The following is a 24,104-nucleotide window of genomic DNA, read 5'->3' as shown; positions in this document are numbered from 1 at the left end:
TCAAACTCAGGTCCCTGGGTTGCAGAGAAAGCACCTTTATCCACTTTATCTTATCAGCCCTGCTTTTTTGAGACAAGGTCACATTCTATTGTCCAGGCTGGCCTCAAACTTGAAGTCATTTTATTTTCCCGTGTGTTGGCTAATAGGCATAAACCACCATGCCCAGCCAATTCATTAACCTAAAAAAAAAGGCAACTTAAGCTCTACCGTCAGGCCCCAGCCACTGTCATCAGGTATGGGAGCTGCTTTAGAGCCAGAAAGAGCTTATCTATCCTAGTGGGCTCCAAACTGGAAAGCCTGAGAAAGTGGGGATCGGGCTGGGTGTGGCACACGGCTCCATGTCCGCCTGTTTCTCTCCCTGCTCTGTTGCCTTGCCCAGCTCTTTCCTGCGATTTGGCAACATTATCTACCATACCATTTATAATATTTATAACTTTAGCTTTCCAAGATGCTGTCAAGAATTCCTTGGGAAAAAAAAAAAAAGAGGAAACTTTACAGGAGTTTCTCTGATGTTTTAGCAAATGGGTAAGTCCATATGGATACAAAAAAATTCTAGAGGGGGAGAAATTGAAACCAAGCCTCTCAAATTCCTCCGGTGACTATCTTTTTCCACTGTGTCTCCAACTGCCTAGACTACTTCATTTTCCTAGGGTTTTCCAACTTTCCAAATCTTCCCTTGAAACAAATCGAGCCTGACAAAGGTGCTAAAGCCAGTCTTCACCCGGAGACTCCCAGAGCGGATCTCCAGAGCTGAGCGCTGCCCGCTTGCTTTCACAGGTGGCGGCTTGGTCAGTGGAGGCAAGCCATTAATAATGGGGACCTCGACGCAGCACAGCCCTGCTCGATGCATTCAGCCAGAGCCCGGCTCTTCCTTCCCCCTGCTCCAGTGACTTCCCTGTTCTTGTTCACTTTTCTGTTGCTGTAGTAAACACTGCCAACAACAACTTAGGAAGGGATTGATTTGGTTACAGTCCATCATGAAGGAACCTAAGACAGGAGCTCAGGAAGGACCTGAAGCGGACTGTCTGCTGCACTCAGACTGCATGGAATGATGCTTCAGAGCTTGTTCCCTCTGGCTTGCTCAGCTGCCTTTCTTAGTCATCCCAGGCCCACCTGGCAAGTCAGAGCAGTACTCACAGTGGGCCGGGCCCTCCTGCCATCAATTAGGAGTTAAGGAAATGCCTCACAGACAGGGCCACAGGCCAGCTCGGTCTGTTCCATCTTTCAGTTGCGGTTCCAGGTGACTTTAGGTTTGTATCAAGTTGACAGCTGAAGCTAACTTAGATGCCGGTGCTCTGAAAAGTCAAGAACTCCAAGTGAGGAGTAGAGTATGAACAGAACACTGAGGAGGGCTAAGGGGCCATACTGGAGGGCCTCATCCGGGCTTTGGGTTACCAGGGGCTGGAGGGTGAGAGAACAGGGAGGTAGCTGTCAAAGGCACAAACTTTCAGCTGTTGAGACAAGCAAGTCCCTGGGGATCAAAGGCACAGCAGGAGCGGTGATGGACAGATGTGCCAATTAAGTCAATGATAGGAATCATATACAATGTGAATGACTGCTATAGTTTGGAAATGTCACTGAAATGTGCTAAAGGCTTCACAGCCCAGGCTGGTGCTATTAGTGGGTGGAACCCATTCAATATAGGGCCTATATTGTCCTCCCTTCCTAGTGGGAGGGAGGTGTCACTGGGGGTGTGCACAAGGGGCCAGGTAGATATGCCTTTCTTTTTCACTTTGTGGCAGCCTGGAAGGGAGGAGAGCTTTGCTCGGCCATGTGTTCCTCACCACGATGCACGGTTGCCCTGCTGTAAACCCAGAAGCAACAGGAGATAGCAGATGTGGAGTGAAATCTCCAAACCAGGATGCCCAAATGGAACTTTTCTCTTTGGAAGCTGATCACCTCAGGGATTTGTTACAGTAATGGAAAAGCTAAGCCAGTAAAGCAAATTTACATTTAAAAATTAGATAGTGTTTTGCAGAAACCTTTGGCTTTACCCAGAGAGAAGGAACAAACCCAGACACTAATTTTAGCCAGAAAAGCATGACTTCCAGTTCCAAACAGTGACACTTGCAGAAGAATCTTGTCTGGGAAGTAACTAGAAGCCAGAGGTCTCACACGGTACTTGAAAAACACCAACTAAACACCCGCTCTCTTCCAGGCCCTAGCCTAGATGCAGACAGCACAGTGACAGAACAATATTGTCCTCCCTCAAGGAACAGCCAGCCTACTGGGCATGCACTGGCTTCCAAGCAAACAACCACTCCATAAACTGGCCATCACAACCGTGTTGAGAGTCAGCTTACACACTTAGAGCCAGTCATGGGCTCCCCATGCTCTGCGTCTTCTTGTCACTTTGCTTGTTTATAATCCTACACCTCAGGCCACCACAAGTCCAAACAATAAAGCAACCAGAAGGCGCATCTACATTTTATCCCCAAAGCTGTTTGCAGGGATAGCTGAGGGGTTGGACTGGAATTATATACCACCACCAATCACTAACAGATAGTTGGGAATTTTGCAAGTCACATGCAAGATGCCTCATACCAAGAAACTAGATTTGACCAATACTTTTAAACTCTATAGTATGAGTAAGGACACCTGCCACTCAGTCAGAAACTGAGAACAAAAATAATTTAAATAGCATTAATAATCGACTCCGCTTACTGGAGAGCTAGAATGTCCGAGACATGTTGTGGTCACTGAATGAGGAAAACACACTGGACATGGGAGGTCTCCACTGCAGGACACCCTTGAGCTTCCCAAGGCTACATGATCCCTGGTGCACCTGTGTGGAAACAGTGACAGCGTTTGGCTTGTCATAGAATGCTAATCTCTGTTACTATTTAAATCTTTGTGCAAGCATTCAGTTGAACCAAATAAAACTTCCACTTACTGTTAAAAATATTCATGTTTACTAAAAAAACAGAACATGAATACTGACCATTTCACGTGCTGTCACCTCCTTCTCAATGTGCTAAGAAGACAGCACCTGACTACTCCAAAGACTAAGATTACCTGCTGGGTGATGGTGAAACAGGCCACTCTATACCAACTAATAAACGAAGCAACTGGTAGAATCTGAAAGTCAGAACCAAACCCCAAATCCCCAAAGTCCTTTTCAAAGGAGTCTCATAAGAACAGTTACACATAATACATACAAAGGGAGATCAAGGGATGGGGAGATAGCTCAGCTGGTAAAGGGTTTGCTTTGTAAGTGTGAAGACCTGAATTCAATCCCAGAAACCAGAAAAAAGCCAGACACTGCTGTGGGATGTTCTGTATGGCAAATGTGTTGCTAATTAATCAATAAATAAAACACTGATTGGCCATTGGCTAGGCAGGAAGTGTAGGCGGGACAAGGAGGAGAATAAAGCTGGGAAGTGGAAGGCTGAGTCAGAGAGACACTGCCAGCCACCACGATGACAAACAGCATATGAAGATGCCGGTAAGCCACGAGCCACGTGGCAAGGTATAGATTAATGGAAATGGATTAATTTAAGCTGTAAGAACAGTTAGCAAGAAGCCTTCCACGGCCATACAGTTTGTAACCAATATAAGTCTCTGTGTTTACTTGGTCGGGTTTGAGCGGCTGTGGGACTGGCAGGTGAGAGAGATTTGTCCTGACTGTGGGCCAGGCAGGAAAACTCCAGCTACAAGACACTGTGGCATGCCCTTGAAATCTCAACACTAGTGAGGTGGAGACCAGTGAACCCCTGGGCCTTGCTGGCCAGTCAGCTGTAAGGTCCAAAGGAAACTCCAATCCCCCACACCCCAAAAGGCAGTCCAAATAGCCAGAAATGGGCTCGAGCGGGACTGTAGAACCATTTCTGGTGGTTAGATAAAAGCCCACATTCCTCAGGAACTTGTGAAAGGGGTCATTTCCCTTACTTCTGACAGGAAGGACAAGTGGCTACCTGTGGTACCTATTAGAACATTAAAGTTCACGATGGCCTCTAGCCTACCTCAGCATCCCAGGTACCTGTTACACACTTCAAAGTCCATGCTAGAATCCTAGGCCTTCTCATCCCCTCCCGTACCTCACACTCCCTCCAGCTCATAGGCTTCCCTCCCCACAGCTATTCATTCTCCTTATAACCCTGCTATTCCTGCTATGCTCTCTCGCTCTCTCTGTTCCTGCTTCTCTCACTATGTGTTCTCTATCCCCTGCCGTCCTCCCATCTCTCACAGAGAGCCCTGACCCTGGCCAGTCTGCTGGCCATATCCAGTTTATGTCTTTGTCTCTTTGTTCTGGACTCTTCCAGATGCCTCTGGCTGTTCTCTCATATTAGATGGCCCTCCGGCCTCCACATGCGCGCGCGCGCGCACACACACACACACACACACACACACACACACACACACACACTGAAGAGCCTTTTGATTTGCTTATGCAAACACTTTCTCATAAAGAATATGATTGAGGAAGGCTTTCCTCCAGGTTCTCTCATCGCAGACTCCCAGCAAAGGTGAATCCTGGGACCTCACAGAAGGTCAAGATGAGGCTTTTTGTCTCTTGCCTTCTAGTTCCTCCAGGAGAAGGGAACACAGAGACGAGATTCTGGTTGGGCCTTGCCACACAACCCAACTCTACATCAGTGCCACAATGTCACTACGTCTATACCAACATGGGAAAGAAACCCTCTCACTTAACAAAACCACTCAGGAGAAAATGCCGACTCACCTCAAGCACGTAGTTAATGGAATCATCCCTACAAGGACAATTTAATGGTGGGCAGAGAATTGAAGGATTTGAACTGGTCAGAGCTAACACCCAGAAATACAATCACTGGGTGTTCGTTGTCTCTTGTCTGTCTTTGGGCAAGGTAGACAATCTTGCTGTCGCCTCCCAGATGGGGATATAGACACTGAGCATGTGTCTCCCTAAACTGCAGTTTAGGGAGGGGGAGGAGGGAACAGGATGAGAGGAGGGAGGGGAAACTGTGGATGGTATGTAAAATAAATTTTAAAAATTTAATAAGAAAAAGGGAAAAAAATGAACAAAAGTGTTTCATAAACTGTACTTCCCCGTTTAGACAATCAAACAGCAAGTGCTTCTCCAAGCTGAGCACTGAGCATTTCCTTGGGTCGTTTTCCCAGTCTGAGTCTTCAGCAATGTGATAAGGCAACTCAAGAGGGCTTCATCCATCCATCCAGGCCACATCCCGTCCTGTCCCCTGAAAGGACACCTCACAGAGGAAGGTAGCTTCCTTCTAAGAGGTTCTCAAGTTCATTCGAAGTATTTTCGCCCTTCAGAAGCAGAGACAATTTAAATTCCGGGAAAAAAACATTTATAAGCACTTGCTGTGGTTTGGATGAGAAATGTCCCCCACAGGCTTACGCATTTGAACACTTGGTCTGAAGTTAGTGGTGCTGTTAGGGGAGGTCACAGAACCTTTAGGAGGTAGAGCCTTCCTGCAGGAAGTGTGTCGCTAGGGGTGAGCTTTGAGGTTTTATACCTCAGCCACACTTCCTGTCTCCCTCACTTCTCTGCTTCCTATGTGGGAAGAAATGTGATTTCTCTGCTTCCTGTCTGCCAGATGAGTCTCCTGTCCCTGCGGCTACGGCTTCCCCATCATGAACTCCAAGGCAAAGCAAACCCCTCCCTCCCTAAGCTCTTGGTCAGGGTATCCTATTACAGCCATAGAAAATAAACCCACACAGTGTTCCTCCCAAATCAAGATGCTTCCGGAACAAGAATCTTTCAGACTACCACAGGCCCAGGGACGGGATTTCCTAAGAAGTTCGTAATACTCCCAAGGATATAATCATTTAGTGGAGTCAAAATGAGTGTTGGGGGGTAGACAGGCAACAAGCTGGGTACCAGAGGGCAGGAGGAGCCACAAGTGTAGCTCAGCACTAGAACACCGGCCTGAGATGGATAAGACCCTGGGTTTGATCCCTAACAGTGCAAGGAAAAACAAAAAAGGTAGGTGGAGCTGGGAATAGTCAGAAATCCAGTCCATACTTGCCCAGAGGGAGCCTCTGCTGCCCCGTTTTAGCCAATTTTTCCCATAAAGAGCTAACTCATTCTTGCCTGATTATCTTTCCACCAAAGCAGTAAATCAATTTTTGCCACTCTCATTTAACGGAGAACATCAGCCAGGCTTCTTTTGTTTTTAAAGTTTTTCTGACCCTGCACTTGAGACTTGTAGGCCACCACCCTCCACCTCTGCTCAAGCGAGCACAGGGCTCCCAGTTCTTGTGTGCACACATAGACTGCGAACGCCTTCAAATGCGAACAGGCATCCCACGCTAAGTTCTGTTTCATGGAGATATAAAAGGAAAATAAAAAAATTTAAAAACCACACATAGAAAAACCAGTCCTTTGATGCTAGGCTGAACATAAGAACTCCATGAGGACATGTGCAGGGAGGTGGGCCCAAGCACAGGGCCCAGATGGCTTTTATACAAACCATGATCCAAATGCTTATAAATCATCATTGGATTTCTTGTTCTGCTCAGGAAAGTCTGAGGCATGCTGCAAACCCACCCTATCCCCAAGCCATCACCCTGGCATACACCTAGTACCTCCCCGAGCACCAGGTTGCCAGCTACCACTCTGGACACCTCAGGCCTGGCATAGGTGTAAGAGGAATATCCCCTTCAGATTTCCACTGAGCATTTACCAGGGATAAGACCTCTGCCTGCAAACCACTCATGTCTAGTAGGGAATACAGTGAGCTAAAGAGATTAAAACATTGTTTATATTACAGAGCTTTGTTATCACCATACAGCCCAGGGGCCAGTGAGATGGCTCAGCAGGTAAAGGTGACTACCGTTAAGTCTGGAACCCCTGACCTGAGTTTGATGCCTGGAATCTACACAGCGGAAGGAGAGACTAGATTCTGCAAGTTTGTCCTCTGACTCCATACATGTATCATGGAGCGCATGCGCATGCGCGAGACACACACACACACACACACACACACACACACCCCAAACAAACAAACTTGGGGGAGAAAGAAAAACAAATAGCATATAAAATGTGATCAGTCTTTTGTAAAATTTGCTTAAATGTCATGGGAAATACAAGACAAACATACATTAGGACCCTAGAATATATCCACAGAGCAAATGAAGGATCCTAGAGACCAAGGAACTAGGACTGTGGGGAAGTCACTTCCATGAGACCACAGCCACCGAAAGGAACAAGGCAGACCCCATTCACTTAGAATGAGCAATGTTCTTAGCCGGGCGGTGGTGGCGCATGCCTTTAATCCCAGCACTCGGGAGGCAGAGGCAGACAGATCTCTGAGTTCGAGGGCAGCCTGGGCTACAGAATGAGTTCCAGGAAAGGTGCCAAAACTACACAGAGAAACCCTGTCTCGGAAAAAAAAAAAAAAAAAAAAAAGAATGAGCAATGTTCTTAAAGACTGTCTCCCAGAAGAGCACCAGATTAGGTCCTATGTCAACCTCAGCAGACATTTTATAAATACTGTCAACTTAAAACTTTGAACACCCTGATGACTAGATACTGTGCTTAAAAGTATATTTGAACAGGTATATCCCCAGGGGGGATTTTCTTTTTTCTTTTCTGTTTAAAAAAAAATTTTTTTTTTCAGACAGTCTGGCTACATAGTTCAGTCTGTTGTTGAACTCATAGCAATCCTCCTGCCTTAACCTCCTGAGGTACTAGGATTACGTGTGTGCCATTATGGCCAGCTGAGGCTTTTCTCTTGAATCTAAGACAAAGTTGAGACTCAAGTGGGTTGGGAGCTTGGTGGCCTGAGCACCGCATGGGAGCTTGTAAAGGTGATCGACTCTCCCCCTCCTCCCAGACCCCTAGGGTGAAAAAGCCGCAGGCCCAGAACATCCCATTTGCCATGTTCCTCATGCTCACTGAAGTTTGAGAAGCCCTGCTTAAGAGGCTTTGCCAAACCCAAATGACCTGCTACATTGGTGTCTTCTCAAACCCCTTCGTAACTGTGATGTGAGCCGGGAATGGCGGTGCACAGCTATGATGCCAGAGTAGCTTGTGGGTTCCAGACCAGCCTGGCTACCTGATGAAAACCTGTCTCAAAAAAATTAAATTAAAAAAAATAAATAAATAAAACTAAGTGAAACTGTAAGAGAAGATACAGAATGGGAGAATTTCTTGGCCTAGGACAACTTGGAAAAATCTTCAAGCATTTTAAAGTATTACACTTATTAAAAAAATCTGAAGAGCAGCATTGCCTCTGCCCTTGGTAAGTCCCCAGGTGGTCAGATCACATACAGTTTAGCTCTTCCATCGGAGAAACATGAGCTGAAGACGTGGAACCTGGATAGCCCAATGCCAGGAGCAAGGCAAAGAGATGGAAAACAGGCCACTTGCAAGACAGAGCTTTGGCGTTATTTAATAACACATAAAATATGATCAGTCTCTCGTAAAAATGGCTTAAACATCATGTCAATTACAAGACAAACACACGTGAGTCGGGGAGCATGACCCACCCAAGTTTACATTTGCAGAAGAACTGTATCCGTCAGCATCAGCTCTGGGAGTTCAGATGAAGTGGCGCAGCCTTTCATGGCTGCTCAGAGTCTGGGGTACCTGTGATGCAGGGGTAGGGGATGGGGGAGGAGAATGTGCCAAAAGTGAACTGTAACTGCTCTATAGGCCTCCTACCTGCGCCTGCTCAGAGGGTGCAGGCATGGAGAGCTCCTTGCTCTCCTTCCTCATCTATGCAAACAGTGGGGGTACCTCCCAGAAAAGCCAGCCTTACAGGAAAGAGCCTGGCTAGCTGTGGCCAAGGACCCCAGGAACTCCCCTTCTCATCTGGTAAGTCACTGTGCTTGAATCCTAGAGTGTGTTAGCTTCCTGATGCTCCTATGAGCAATCCCTACAAGCTTAACAGGTTTGAACAACACATTACTCTACAAGGGTCGGACGTCCCATATAGACCTCAGAGAGCTAAGCTCACAAGCTCTGTCCATCTGTGCTTCAGAGCTGTGTCCATTTGGGCAGCCTCTACAGCAGGATGTACCCCTATATTTCTAGTACCCCTGTATCCCATGGCTCATGGCCCCTGCCTGTCCCCAAAGCTGGCAGTATGGTATCCGTCGGGCTCTATTATTTCCTGCCCCTTAAAAAATCCTTGTGCTCACCCTGGTTGCACAGATCAATAGGGAGTGGGTGGGTGGCATCCAATGGGAATTTCCATCTCATGTACACTTGACATGAGCCCCTCATACCGGCCCCCCTCTACCCTCACAGCCTGCCTAGGGGCAGCTTCCATTCTCCCCCTTTCACAAGAGAGAAGCTGCCTCAGAGAGATCTGGGCTTTGCTCAGCTCACACATCAAACGGCCCTGCCCCATTACAGCCCATGCTCATCTGTCTTCACCCTGTACCTCTGCAATGCCTCTGTAAGGGGATGGGGGTAGGACAATGTCACTTCCACCCCTGAGTCACAGTCAGTCCTCTTCTTTTGACCACTGTCCGTATACAACAACGTGTAATAATAAGGGATTTGCTAGAGTCAGGCTTCCGGCACGTGAGCCTCGGCGTGCCAGTCATTAGAGCTGGGTGGCCTCAGACAAGCTATTCAACTGTTGTCTGCCTCAGTTTCCTTCATTGCAAACTGGAAGTGATCATGTCCGCCTCCACAGGATATCGGAAAACAGTTAACATAAGGTGTCACGGCACAGTATTCAGCACACAGTGCGTGCAAGGTGTGTTTCCTGTACAATACTGTATGTAAACAGTCGGAGAACACTAGGAACATCGGCTCCGAGGAGGGAGAGAAGAAGGGGCGTGCTCTTTACAGTGACCCCCAGTCAGCGCTGCAGAGCTCCTGACTCCTCACTAAACTTAATGGAGTGAACGACATACACTCTTCACCCTGCGAGCTGTGAGGAGACTAAAATGAAGCACAGCGTCTGAAGCACTCGGAATGGTGGCTTGTCATCCTTGTCAGCTCGGTGGTAATCTCTGGTAGCGTCCCATGGGATGCTTCGGCATGCCGCTTAAAACACCAACAAAAGAACTCAAACTGAAAATGAGATACGTGTCCTGACAAGTGCTATTTCCTATGCAACTCTTCTAGATCAATTTAGGAAGAATTAAGAGAAGGAAAGGACTTTCTAGGACATTGCAAAAATTTTCCTGAACTCAAAGAATTAAGAGAAGGGAAGAAGTGTCTAGAACATTGCGAAATTTTCCTGAGCTCCTGCGAACAGCTTCCACGCTGCTACCCAGGGTGCCAGTTGCGGCCTAGCTGAAGGTGACGAAATAGGAATAACTCACATTGCAGACCTTCTACCACAAACACACCTGTGCCAGCTCCTTCCTTGGTCTGTCTGTCTACCAGACAAGCACCAACTACCTGTTGTGTGTCAGTCATCTCTCTGGCAGAGGCCTGTGCAGCTCAGGTGAGATACGTATCTCCTATAAGGATGACTCTGGCGCGCGCGCGCGCACACACACACACACACACACACACACACACACACACAGGCCCCTAGTTACGTCAGCTCTTCTGGAAACAATTGACCCGAGCATTAACGGCCTCGCTGGCCCAGAGGGGACAGGCAGAAGGTCACCCTAGGAGACCAGACAATACATATCAAGGTATAAAACCTGAACACACCCCGCCTTCTTCATACACCTTAAGGTGTCCAGCAGCGGGGCTAAAGAGGACAGTCCTTCTAGCTATTCTTGAGTGTGCAGAAGAGGAATGGAGAGCCAGCAGCAGTCTTCAACAGACCCGAGTTCAGTTCCCAGCACCCAAGTCAGGCGGCTCACAGGCACCTGTAACTTTAGCTCTAGGCAATTTGACACTTCTGGGCTCCTTGGGCACCTGCACTCACTCATCAATAAATCCATACACAGACATATACACACATAAATAAAAACAAACCTTAATAAAATAAAACAAAACAGGGGCCTAAGGTATAGAGACAGACATGGACTGCTACCACCTTTAAAATATAACAAACAGCTCAAACAAACCAGGATGGTGGAATGGCCACTGGGTGGGAAACTCTGGGTGCTCCCTGCCACTCTTGGTCCTGGCTTCTTTGTATTTTACTATAAACTCTGAGAGGTCTCTGAGCTTTCCCCCATTCCTTCTTGGTTTGGTAACATGTGTGTGTCCTTCAGGCCATGTAAAAATAGACCCAGGAGCCTGGTGCAGGGGCAGCTCAGCTGCCCGAGGATCTCAGACACTCCCAAGGCATGCTGCTGGCTTGCTGGCAGCTGCCTGGAGGGCTCCTGGTCACTGTGCCTAGAAATTTGATCCGGTTGCAGATGTCCCTCTCCTGGCCCAGGAGGCTCTGTAGAGCATGAGGCTGAGAGACCTGGCGCCCAGAGGCATCTCAACTAGGGGCCACCTGCCCATGGCAGCACATGAGTTCCCAGTGACAGGTCACCTCAGGCCTTTCCCAGAAACATTCAGACCCCTCCCTTCCTGCTAACTCCTAGCTAAGTCTGACTGCTGCTGTCTCCCAGGTCAATACACATGGAGAACAAGGATGTGTGAGGAGGAATACACTATTCTTTACTGTGTCCCTTCTCCATGTCAGCAAAGACCCCAACTCTTCCTCCTCCTGGGTGAATAACCTGTTCCCCCAAATCCTCAGTTCCCATATGCAAATATAGATTAAGAACCATCCCTCCCTCTTAAAGCCGTGATGATCCCTAATAGTGTCAGCTTGATGGAATTTAGAATCACCAAGGAAACAAGGGCATCTCTGTGTGGGAGCGTCTACATTGGTTTAAGTGAGTTGGAAGACTCAACCCAGTCCAGGAGGCACTATTGCATGAGCTGGATCCCAGACTGAAGAAAAAGGAGACAGTGAGCTGAGTACCAGCATCCATCTCTCCCTGCTTCCTGAATTCAGGAACAGCATGACCCAGCTGCCTTAAGCTCCCGCCTCCATGCCTTCCCCGCCGCCATGGACTGTACCCTCAAACTTTGAGCCAGATAAGCCCCCCTTCCTAGCTGCCTTTTTTCGGGTATCTGTCATAGCAATGAGAAAAGTAACTACACAACAGTGTTGAGAACTGCACATATCCAGGTGGGCTCCTGGCACTCGGTACCAGTCGGGGAAATGTGATGCTTGCTCTGTGAGTTTTTTTGTTGTTGGTTTTTGGTTTTTGGTTTTCCTCTCTCACATGTTCCAGAGAAGTGAAAAGCTAAAACTAAGTGGATTATCGGGGTCACGCTGTGAAGAAGGGACTGGGCCAGGCGTGATTAATAGATAAGGCTGGACACCATGCTGGCTGTGTGTTTCTCTAACAACTCATCATCTGAAGAACTAACTATACTGAGTGGTACCCCATGCCCAGCACACAGACCATCTTGCGGAAACTGTAAAGTGCAATGCTACCAGGCAGGTGCTGTCCTGATCCTGGTGGTAACAGAAATGACATACCCTGTAATAATCCAAGCACAGAGGGAAGAGAGGAAGGAAGACCAGAGCTGGCATCTGCTGCCTTGGCCCTGAGGCCTAATGCCACCTCGCTCCTTCCCTGTGTCTCCTCAGATGCTGGCCTTGGAAAGGTTGGCCAGGGCAGGCTTGCTCTAAGCTGCTTACCCCTCTTGTAGCAGCAATTCAGCTTTTATCACTACTGAATGGGGGTTCTACACATAACTTTGGCGAGGCGGGGGGGGGGGGGTCTTCCCATGGAACTTGGAGAAAAGCCTGCAGAGTCTTGCCATCCCCTTATCTGTACTTATGTGCAGACTCTGTCTTAGCAACCTGGGTATTAGCATTTTCCACAGGGCAGAGTCTAAGAAGGAGGAGGGGTTTGGAGTTAGCCTGAGGTCTCTAGAGCCCCAGGGGGCAATGGGTCAACCTCTGGGATCTGCTAAGCTGTATGCAAAATTCTGGGTCTCTATCACTTGAGGAGGAGAGGATTGGCATTTTCCCTCCAATTTCTCAAGAGGTCTACATCCTTAAAGACATGAACCACTAAAATGATGGCATCAGCATCATCACCATGAAAACTGCCAAGGAAGCAGGGAGAAGCGGGGACAAGCTCAGCTGCTGGCTACAAGGAGGTGAACTAAGGATGTTCACCCGGGACTCTAACAGTGCCTGGAGCAAACACTGTCTGCTTTAGTGCATTTCACCATTTTAACTATTATCAGCTATCAGTATTTTCATGGCTCCATTAGTTCACACACAAAAAACTTCATGAGCTATATGCTATTATCATTCCCACTTCATAGGACAGGAAACTTGAGGCTTCAAAGATTAAATGATTAGTTCCGGGCCGCAGAACAGCAGGAAGGAGCTGAATCTTGCCTGGCTCACAACTCAGGCAGTCCTCAGTCTAGGTATTCCAGGGGAAAAGGCAAGAAGATTCCCAGAGAGCCACAGAGGGGTCAACAGGCAGTTGGAATGGAGGCCTAGCTGGAGGAAAAGGGAGGTGTGGGTCCCCTTTCTAAAAGACCCAGCTCCATGCCTCCCCCACATGAGGACAGAAAGTCAAGTTGCTTAAAATAATAAAAAAGAGAAAACCACCACCCGCCAAGGCTCCACAGGGAACAGAGTCCTCCCCCCTACCCCGAGATCTCATGGGACATTGAGTTATAGGCGAGAAGGAGCCACCCAGTGGCTGCTCAGCACCCTCTGGCTGAGCTCCAAGCAATGTTTTTCTTCCAAACTAACACTTAATTCTGCTGAACAAATCATTTGAAGGCCAAAGAGATGCCCCCTCGGTTACCATGGCAACATCATACAGCCAAAACATTTCAACCAGCTTTGACGCACACACAAACTTACTTAAGGGTCAATGGAACATGTTTGATGGGGGGAACAGAGTGGGGGCGGGGCGGGGAATGATGTTTCTAGAGATCTATGTCAAAGGATTTGGCTCCAGAAGATTCAAAGTCAGACTGGATCCATAAAAACAAGCCAAAGTCAGGCTTGCTCTGGAAAAGTGAAGCCTGCACTTTATCAACGATGTCAAGCTTCACTTTCTGAAGAGCTGGGCACTGAGAGTCACGGATGCTGAAGGATGAACATCAGGCTGAGTCCTGGGGATTAGTACTCAACAACCGGGCACCCAAGCCTCTACTTGCAAAGGGCAGTGCCGTGGCAGCCACAGCCAACCAGGGCTGAATATCCCAGCACAGAAGGGCTTATAACCAAACAGCACCACCATATGTTAACGCTGACACAAGCAATCAATGACTCCTTCCTTCCAGCTGGGCAGGTTTGCAGTTCCTAGATCCCACGGCTAAACTGCCATCCAAGCCGACGGCCTTGGATCTTATCCTTGAGAAAGCTTTGCTCTGGAACTGTCCCAGAAGCAGCAATCTGGAGGTGGAAAAGGAAGCAGGTTCATTCCAGGTCTACACAGGCCTCCATGTCTGCGAGGCCAGCCATACCTCGGTCTTTCCCAGGCCCCACTTTTCATCATGGGCACAGCAGGGTGAGGGCAGACACTGCAGAGCAGCCAGAAGGGACTCACAGCTGCAGCCTTCCCACATACCTGCCTCAGAAATGATTGCCCTGGGCTGGGATGGGCTGTAGAGTCCTGGTCTTCTAACTGTTCTCTTGCCCTGGCATCTGACTGTCCTGTGGGCAGAGACCGCTTCTTGCTGCTTGCTCCTCACCTGGCTTCGCTCAGGGCTTGGCACCAGGAGACACTCTGTTGGCTGACTGACAAGCTGATAGGATGCAATATCATGTCCCTCTTGTCTACGTGCCTCTACCCCTGGAATTCCAGCCCATTTCCAGTGTTCTCACTTTTCCATGCTTTTCTAAAGAGTGGGGCTTCTAGGAGAGTGGGGCTCACAGCAGGGGCTGAAACTAGCGCTCCCGGCCAGCCTGTGCACGGGGCACTGGAAGGGAGGAAAGTGGTCTCTCTTCCAGGTTTGTTCTTCCTACGAAGCTCACTGTCCAGCTGAAGCTTTAGCCCTCTGCTTGGAACAGTTGCTTTTCCTCAGTTCCTCTCCTAAAGGCTCCTGGTGGATACTCGTTTTCCGTATTTGAGAGAGTCACTCACCCGCCCTGCGGACCAGCCATTGCAAGTTCTTATCTCACTGTGTGTCATCTTCCCTCCACCCAAACGATGCTCTCCTTCAAACAACAGCAAAGGGTCATCACTGATCACCCTAAAGAATGTGGCCGGGCGGTGGTGGTGCCTGCCTTTAATCCCAGCCCTTGGGAGGCAGAGGCAGGCAGAGGCCAGCCTGGTCTACAGAGCAAGTTCTAGGGCAGCCTGGGAAACACAGAGAAATCTTATCTTGGAAAACAAACAAACAAACAAAAAAACTACTCACAAAACAACAACAATAATAATAATAGCAACGACAACAATAACAACAATAATAATGTCTAACAGAGAGATTAGCTTTTTAGGAATCTAGAGATGGTGGCTGGCATAATCTCAAACTACATTTGACAGGTATACAGACATTTTAACTGTGCGTGAATGTTTACACACACACCATGCACCCCACACAGGCATGTATGCACACACATAATTATTCAGTCAGTCAAAGCAACATCTCACATCCTACATGACCTGGTAGCTCTGTCTCATGCATCTGTCACTGATTTATGTCACTGTAAAGGGCAATATCCTTGTTGTACACATCATCATCATCCTCATTTTCAACAGAACAGAATGGCTATCATATACATTCTTCATTTTCCGAGACTCCCATCATCTTTGCTGAACCCTTCTCTGCTCTGTATGCCGTGAGACTTTGTCTGCCTCCCCACCCCAGACTGCAACCAATTATCACAGGCAACTGTAGACTTTCATATTGCTGTTCTAAAAAAGAAAAAACCCCACACTGCCTCCCTCCAAGTACTAACATAGCTGAGTTGTGGGGAAGCCACAGGATTGCCTTGCTGTTGTGATAGTATTTATAACAAACACATTTGCAGATAAAAATAAATTTTCACAGAAGAGTCTGAGATGGTGATATTTTATAAGCTTGAAAGTAGACTTTAATAACAAGCAGCATTTCCAATAAACTGTGCAGAAAATACATTTGTACCAAATAAAATAAGGAGCTGCCTACCTTCAAATGTCAGCTCTACACTCACGACAATGGGCTAGGACAAATGCATTGATATCGGTCCTAGAGGAAAGGAATGCCTCTCTTTTACATGAAGATAGTCCCGTGTACGTAAAATGCTTGTACTAAAATTAAGTCTTCTAGTGTCCAAAATTTTTCAATTATTAATACACTAGACAGCTGCAGTAGCACTAGTAAAAATAGCAGCCAAGGCTTCCCAAGAGTCAGAGCAGTTCCCAGAGTCCTGTCTGGGGATTTTCCTACGTAAGGAATGGCTGGTCTGTGGATCAAAGAAAAAGAGACAAGGCCTCCAGAGGCTCGCCCCAGAGAAGAAACTTGCTTCAGACGTAAACTGGAAAATGACACTCTGAGACACACACACACACACACACACACACACACACACACACACACACACACAGAGCACTTTATAATAAAAATACATTCTGTGCATTTTAAAAAGTTGTCTAAAAAGGCTGCCTTCTGTCCAACTCTTCAGGAAATTAAAGAGAAAATTGTCAGAAAATTAAAGAGAACTTGAGAAATGCCAGGCACTCTGGGATCTCTGTGACACCTGTCAAGCAGTGGGGAGTGGGGTGGGGATGGAAAACTATTTTACGCCCCTCTTTAGATTTCTGGAAGCGAATCCATGTGCAGGTTTTTGAACTTCCTACCAGACTCTGACAACATGCATTCTCTGGGTGAAGTAGTAAATGCTCCCACATCACAGGCCCCCTTTCCCCCAACGCAGTGATCGATAGGAATTCAAAGACTTGGCAACATGAGGAGAGAACACACTAAACTAACTACAGATTAGTGTTTGCCTTTTAAAAGCTTAAATGCATCACACTAGTGAGGATAGCACTTGTCAAGGTTGCCGAGCAGAGTCCGGACGCCACTGTTCATTTCTCACTTACCACCACAGTGCCAACTTCACGTCTCTTTCATCCTCACAGGAAACCAGACCACATGTCCCACACTGATCAGTAAGATCTCACCACCCCATCTGAATCTCTGTACCCCACACAGGCAGAAATGATCACAGATCTTTGAGTCATGGAGTGTCCATGCTCTAAGCATGCATGTGTTTGTGCCCACTCTGTATGATTTATTTTCAACAGAAAGGATGTTTGCCGCCTGACAATCTATACAGATGTCACACCCATTTCTTAAAGAATGCCAACAAATGTGTCAGAAGCAGAAAGAACAGCTACTTGGGGGTGGCTGATGGGGAATTAACCTAAGTAACCCCATGGAGCAGAGCTTCTGGTGTGAATGTTTTTCAAGCTGGTCAGGTCTTTTAGCGTCCCAGCCTGCTAACCTTACACAAACATTACCGATGGACCCACTTACCATTTGCGATCTGTTCTTTGGACAGCCATTGATGTCTTCAATCTTGTCGTTCGCTGTAAAAGGAAACACAAGTTAGCAAAACAAACACCACGGAGACACACTCAGGACCGACTGTCAGAACGCTTGAGTCCAGCCAAGGGCTAAGGCCCACACTGGGGTCCGTCTGATCAAGGCTGTGTGTGAAATGCTGAGCCGCATCTAGCAAGCTGCAAGACTTACTCATCAAGCTGCCATCCTCCAGGGACAGCTGGGGCAAGGTCATCATCACTTCAAGTAGAGACAACTGCAGTGACAATCATCTTGCCATGACGGGACATCATGGCAATGTCTGACCCGGGAAACAGTGAGCTAGCTAGAATTGCTTAGGAGGCTACAAAGACACAGATTTAACTGCAGCCTCTCCACAAGGACAGGATGGTTCTGAGGGGATTGGCCCACTTCTGACTCAGCAGGTGGGGACAGAAGCCAATAAAAGCTGCTCAGAGCAGCTGTGTCCAGAAGTACCAGTGTTGCTTTTGGCTGTCCTGACATCACGCAGGGGAGGGAAATGAGAAGACGGGGAGAGTAAGACCCCAGAACACCTTGACCAAGACCACAAAGCAAATCACACATGCTTGAAGCCCAAGCACCTTGCTTCTGGGAAAAGTGAAAGAAAGGGGGTGCCCTGAATGAACAGGAATCATGCATGAATGAGGAGGAGAGATCCAGCTTCCTATGGTGAATGCAATTTACCACGTAGAGGTAGAATTCCTAGGAAAATACAACCAGGGTATCTGTGGAGAGGGGTCAGTGGGAGCAACAGGACAAAGTTAGTAGTGCTGTTTGTTTGCATCACCTCTAGAGATCCTCAGCCATGCTGCTCAACCTCTCTAGGCCGTATACTCCTCCTCTATGTAAAGAAGCTAATACCGCCTACTTCAAAAGGAGCAGTGAAAATGTGATGGCAGGATACTGGTAAACCAGCACAGTGCCCAGCACACAGTAGGTGCTCTGTGTATGATAGACTCTCATCTTGAGGACCCCATGTGCGGTAGGCGCAGAAACTTGGCTAGAATTTCTTATTGAAATAAGCCTTCATCCCTGTGCCCTAAGAATGTCACTGGAGGGCAGCGTGTATTGGGGTCTCTGCTCTCCGGCACTTAGCTCTGGCCTAACCCGAACCTACTAATCTCACATGGAACACCCCCTCTTCCCGTCTCCCCAACCCAGGCTTTGAGAGCCTGGCAGACATGCCAAGGCTATGTCTTGCATCGTCTCAGAGCTCAAAAATGTCTGCAAATCCAATTCTTCCCCACTCCCTCAAATTTCTCATCAGACTATTATGACTCTAATGGCTACAACTTCCACCAAGAGGAAAGACTAAAATCCATCTAAAAAGGATAATGGCATCAGAGCCTTCAAAGATTTCAGAATACCAGCCCTCCAGCAGCTCAGATTATGATTACATTTTCTCTTGTGTTCTATCTTGAGAGAGAATCACGAAGATGGAAAGCAAGCTCGGGGCACGAGCCAGCCGGGTTAATACAGATTTGCTTGATTTATGCATGCCAAAATGATTAGATGTACAGGGTAGTGACCCACCAGGGGAATTTCAATCTTCAGAGATGTAGTTGAGGATTTTCAACTCTACTCAATGTCAGGACACAGAGAAAGCAGTTTTTGAAAGCCTTAAGACCAAAGGAATATCAAGGAAAGATGATTAACGGCACCCAGTTGGCCAGAGACATGGCTCAGTAGTAGAGGACTTGCCTAGCACACACAGGCACTGGGTTCAATCACTTGTGGAGGGAAGAGAGAAAGGGGAGGAGCTGGTCAATGAGCAGAATGACATTTGTTCTTTAGTTCATGAGAAGATACAAGTATCCAGAACAGACTGCTGTCTTATAAACGCTGCAAGAACATAGATTTCCGCCTGCCTTGTTTCCTACAACAATCTCAGGGCTTCGGGCAGTGCCCAGCATAGCAGTCATTCAAGAAATATTTGTCAAATGGAATGAAGAAGTGAGTATTCAGAATATCTCAAGGAAGCAAGGCTTTGCTGCTGGTTTTGAGGCAGCTGCCTCTTTGCTAGTATATACAGATGGACACACTGAAGTTAGGAAAACAACCCAATACTCTGAACAGATGGCGCTCCTTCACACACGGGAAATTGGAGCAAGCACAAAGGCTGACCATCAACCTTCCTACGTTAGAGTTAGTGTGTGGTCCTGGCCAATTGATGGTGAAGGTATCTCCACTGCACGCTTGCAACAGCCTGAGTTGTGAATCACTGTTCTGATAAATGCACCTGACCAGTCAGTGTCCACCTCATTGGGTTTGGCCAGGACCCATGTTGCTGGCTCCTCATCACAGAGCAGGATGGGTAGCTGGGATTGCTAAAGAGTCATTTGGGGAGTGGGAAGGATCCTGTTCAATGGAAATGAAAGAGTTTGGTCTAACGACTCCGCTAATTCTCACTGGCAGTCTGTCACATAAATGTACTCATTCCATCTATGAATTCAAACATCACAGCTCCTATGACCTAATACTGCCATTCACAACAGTGGAAATAAACCCGCAGGATGCAGCCTACTTATCAGCACTCAGAGAGTCCACACAAAGACGGAAGTCAGATGGCTAATCCAAACTCAAATTCTTAAAAGAGCAAGGCTAAGTCTTGGGCCACCTAGTTTCTATTTTTATATAATTTAAATACTTCTTGACTTAAATCCCCAAATATTTCTATGGTTGTCATAAATACTTACAGTGCTAGAATCAGCAGTGGTGGTGTTGGCCCTTCAGAGCCAAACACATTAACTTAGGGCAGGGAGTTGGTTTGGTTGGAGCCCCAAATCAGATAATCAAAGAAGCAGACATTTGTCTGCAGAGCGCTCAGCCATGATTAAACTGGCATCGCTAAGAACCAATGGCAATTATCTATCCCAGCATGTTCAAGGCGTTCTCAACCCCACTAATGCAGTGACCTGTCTGCACACAGGGCGACAAGTTAGTGATTGGAATGCGTCAACACATACCTTCAGTCAGGACAGTGACACCAAGCTCTGAACCTCTCTATACCACTTCAAAGCACACAGTACATTTTAACAGCTTGTAAACTGATGTTCTGAACATCCCTGGCTCCTGATGGCCCAGGAATAGGGAGGGATGCAAATGGCTTATACAGAGTCACACATCAGATCATTAACAGAGGAGGTAGAGTCCCCATACATTGTCCTGAACTTCTGGGGTAGAGGGAGCAGAGGAAGCCCTGAGTGAGTAAAGTCTGCAGTAGACAGCCATATCAAGGGCTCCAATGCCTCACTTCCACAGCAGTGGCAAAGTCTTACCCAAGTGAGGCTCAAGAGGGATGGCAAAGCTTTCCTCAGGGGTCTGAGTGTGAGTATTTAGGAATGTGTATTAGTGTGATCCTCTGGGATATTTACGGCCAGAGACAGCTCACATGTATTGCCTGCCTACCCAAACTGGCTCCCCCTCCCCCTCCCCCTCCCATGCTCAACTCACAGAGCTTTCCTGTCCATTCCCAGTACCTGGGTATGGCATGTAAGGAATAGGCAGCACATGACTCAAGATGCTCATACCAGCAAGACTGAGCATAGAGACTCACCCCTCTGCTCCCAAAGGCCGGGTCTTCAACAGCAGTGCTTCCTACCTACTGTACGGAAGGCAACCCAGGGGAGCAAGGGTCACAGACAACCTAGTATTCAGAGTGTGTGTGTGTGTGTGTGTGTGTGTGTGTGTGTGTGTGTGTGTGTGTGTGTGAGAGAGAGAGAGAGAGAGAGAGAGAGGAGAGAGAGAGAGAGACGAGGTGGGAGGGGTGTCTGGGACAGATAAAGACTGAGAAACACGGAGAGAAGGTGTGAAGGTTCCACATCTAAAGCCGCTTCAGAAATGAACTGGTTCTCAGGCTGAAGCTCAGCATGCCTGGTGGTACCTATCTGGGGTTCCTGCCTGATACTGCCCTGCTGACTCCACCCTCAGCCGTTCCTCATGGGCTCCTCCTCCGGGACTGCCTGGCTTCTTTTCTCATTTCCTTCCCTCCCTTCTTCCTTTCCTTCCTTCCTTCCTTCCTTTCTTCCTTCCTTCCTTCCTTCCTTCCTTCTTTCCCTTCCTTCTCTTCTTTCTTTTTTTGGTTTTTCGAGACAGGGTTTCTCTGTGTAGCCCTGGCTGTCCTGGAACTCACTCTGTAGACCAGGCTGGCCTCGAACTCAGAGATCCACCTGACTCTGCCTCCAGAGTGCTGGTATGTGCACCACCACTGCCCAGCACTCCCGCCTGCTTCTTGCCACCACCCTCCCCCTACCTAAGTTGAGGTCCGGTTTCTCTCCCTCCTCCCAGCCTCGTTTTCTCTACACGGGAACACGTTTTAAAAGAGAAATCTTACTTTATTGTCATTTCTTTGGACAGACTCTCGTTATGTTGCTTACGTGGTCTTGAACTCCTGGGCTCAGCCAGTCTCCACACCTTAGCCCGTCATGTGGCTGGGACTGCAGAGGCGTCCCGGACACACCTGGCTTGAATCATTTTAGAGTAAGCAACACAGATCACATCTGGAGCCCCTTGTACTTCGGTATGGATTTCCAAAGAACATGGATATCATCTTCCATGGTATAATTACAAAACTCGGAAAATTTAGCGTTGATACAATGCCAGTACTCCAATTTTGTCAACGGACTGAAAAATGTCTGAGAGGGCATTTTATCCCCCTTCGGGGGCTGCAGGCCGAGACCACACAGCCCACTTTACTGTTGCGCCTCCTTAGTCTCCTTCTTCCTGGCATCGGATCCCACTTTGTCAAGGTGTTGATGCTTTTGGGAAACATAGGCCAGCTTTGTTTTAATATCTATTTTTTTTTTAACAGAATGTTCCACAACTTGGGTTTGTCTGTGACTTCTTGTGATTAGTTTCACGTGCTCTATCCCAAACTGGAACAGAACTGAAGAAAGGTATACCCTTTTCTTCCCAGGGTTCCACATCAGGAGCCCAGAACTCCCATCTACCCCCCACCAAGGCCGCAGTCCTGATCATGTGGCCATGGTATGGGCTGATAACCCCTCCATAGCAACTAGGGTTCATCTTGTATGCATCCTCAGTTTGCATGCTCCTTATAAGATAAAACCTAGGTGCTGCAGAGGAGAGAGATACCGGCCCCACCCTCACCAAGCCTTCTCCAGTTTCAGGCCACACTGAGGATGTCACCAGGAAGATGTAGTAGTGTTTATCAGAGGCAGTGTTCTCCTATGTAGTCCAGCCCCCTCTGCTCCACTGCTGGGCTTATAGTTAAATTTCCTACTTGTTATCAGTACAGTCCATATTTTACTCCATTGTTAGATCCACTAGTATCCTCAGTTCATTCCAACACCCTAGATTTGACTGTTCTTTACAGCCCTGGAGAGCAGAAACAGTAAGGAGAGATTCTGCTCAATGAAAGGACTTCTGTGTGAATGCATGTATCCCTGCAGTCACCAAATCCAGAGGCAGAAACTTAATTTCCCATGTGGTTGTATGTGGAGGTGGGGCTGATGTGGGGTGATTTAGTCACGAGGACAAAGCCTTTATGAATGGCATAAGAGAGACCCTGGTAAGAGAGGCTCCAGAGAGACTTCTCACCCCCACCACCCCTTCCACCATGCCAGGCTTGCAGGGAGTAAAATTCCTACCCCTGCTCCTCTCAGCTTTTCTGAACCTCACTATGTGCCAGCCCCAGATCTAGAGAGGACAAAGCCCAAGACCACAGGAGCTGGAGTGATGGAGGTCCCTCTAGTGTGGGTGGGCAGCCGGGTAAGTATCAGAAAGAACTAGACTTTGGAGCATGAACAGGAACACACCAGCCCAAGGGTAGCCACTGAAGTCCAGCACATTACAAGCGTGGCCAGTAGGACTCTAATTCTGGAAGACTGCTGTGTGGATATACATTTGAATGCATTGGTGTCCACATACAAATACACTCTACATTTTCCCATAATGAGCATATAAAGGGGGGACCACTGACTTCAGAATTCAAGAGGAGGGATGCTGGATAGTGCACACCAAGATCAGAAAGTGTTACTCCTCCTTCATCAGGAGAGCCACCATTGGATAGTGGTATGGTTTACATATGAAATGCTAGCCTGTGATAGCACACTTTTAATCCTAGCACTCTGGAGGCAGAGGCAGGGGGATCTCTTGTGAGTTTCAGGCCAGCCTGGTCTATATAGTGAGTTCCAGGCCAACCAGTGCTACATAGTAAGACCCGGTCTCAACATACAAAACAAAACAAAGAAAAGTTCCCCCACAGGCTCATGTGTCTGAACACTTGGTCCCCAGCTAGGACATTGTTGGGAAGGGTTGTAGAACTCTTAGGAAGTGAGCCTTGTTGGAGAAAGGGTCACTGGGGGGAGGGACTTGAGCTCTTCTGTTTTCCTTTTCTTCCCAAGTATGGATGCAGTGTGAGCAGCCAGCCTCCTGTTCCTGCCACCACACCTTCCTTGACATGATGGACTGTATATTTCTGCAATTGAAAGCCAACATAAGCTGCTTCTCCTTTCAGGGGCCTCCGTCAAGTGGTTTATCATGATGACGAGAAAGTCACAAAGACCAGACTGTTCTAAGAGTTGCTAACACTGGCGGAGAGGCGCCGCCTTCCCAGTTCCCATCTTGTGGACCTCTGTGCATGCGCAGAGCACAGAAGTCAGCCCAGGCATGAAGCAGTCAGGGAAACAGCAATGTGCCAGCACCTGGCCTTCCTTGGGAAGCCTCCCCAGCCAGAGCTGCCCTCTTCTGGAGCCTGAGGTGCCCCAAAGGCTGCTGT

At 47.8% G+C, this 24,104-nt stretch overlaps 1 protein-coding gene across 1 annotated transcript in view; it reads right to left on the bottom strand.

The window, feature by feature from the left end:
- Nucleotides 1–24,104, bottom strand: part of Nav2 (neuron navigator 2) — a 371,946-nt gene that overhangs the window by 223,971 nt on the left and 123,871 nt on the right. The window contains exon 3 of the mRNA XM_059274283.1: nucleotides 17,318–17,370. Within this exon, the coding sequence (XP_059130266.1) occupies nucleotides 17,318–17,370 (53 nt within the window). The remainder of the gene's footprint in view (nucleotides 1–17,317; nucleotides 17,371–24,104) is intronic.

Source organism: Peromyscus eremicus, chromosome 1, assembly GCF_949786415.1.
Source record: "Peromyscus eremicus chromosome 1, PerEre_H2_v1, whole genome shotgun sequence".
Taxonomy (NCBI): Eukaryota; Metazoa; Chordata; class Mammalia; order Rodentia; family Cricetidae; genus Peromyscus; species Peromyscus eremicus.
This window is presented reverse-complemented; position numbering and strand designations above follow the sequence as displayed.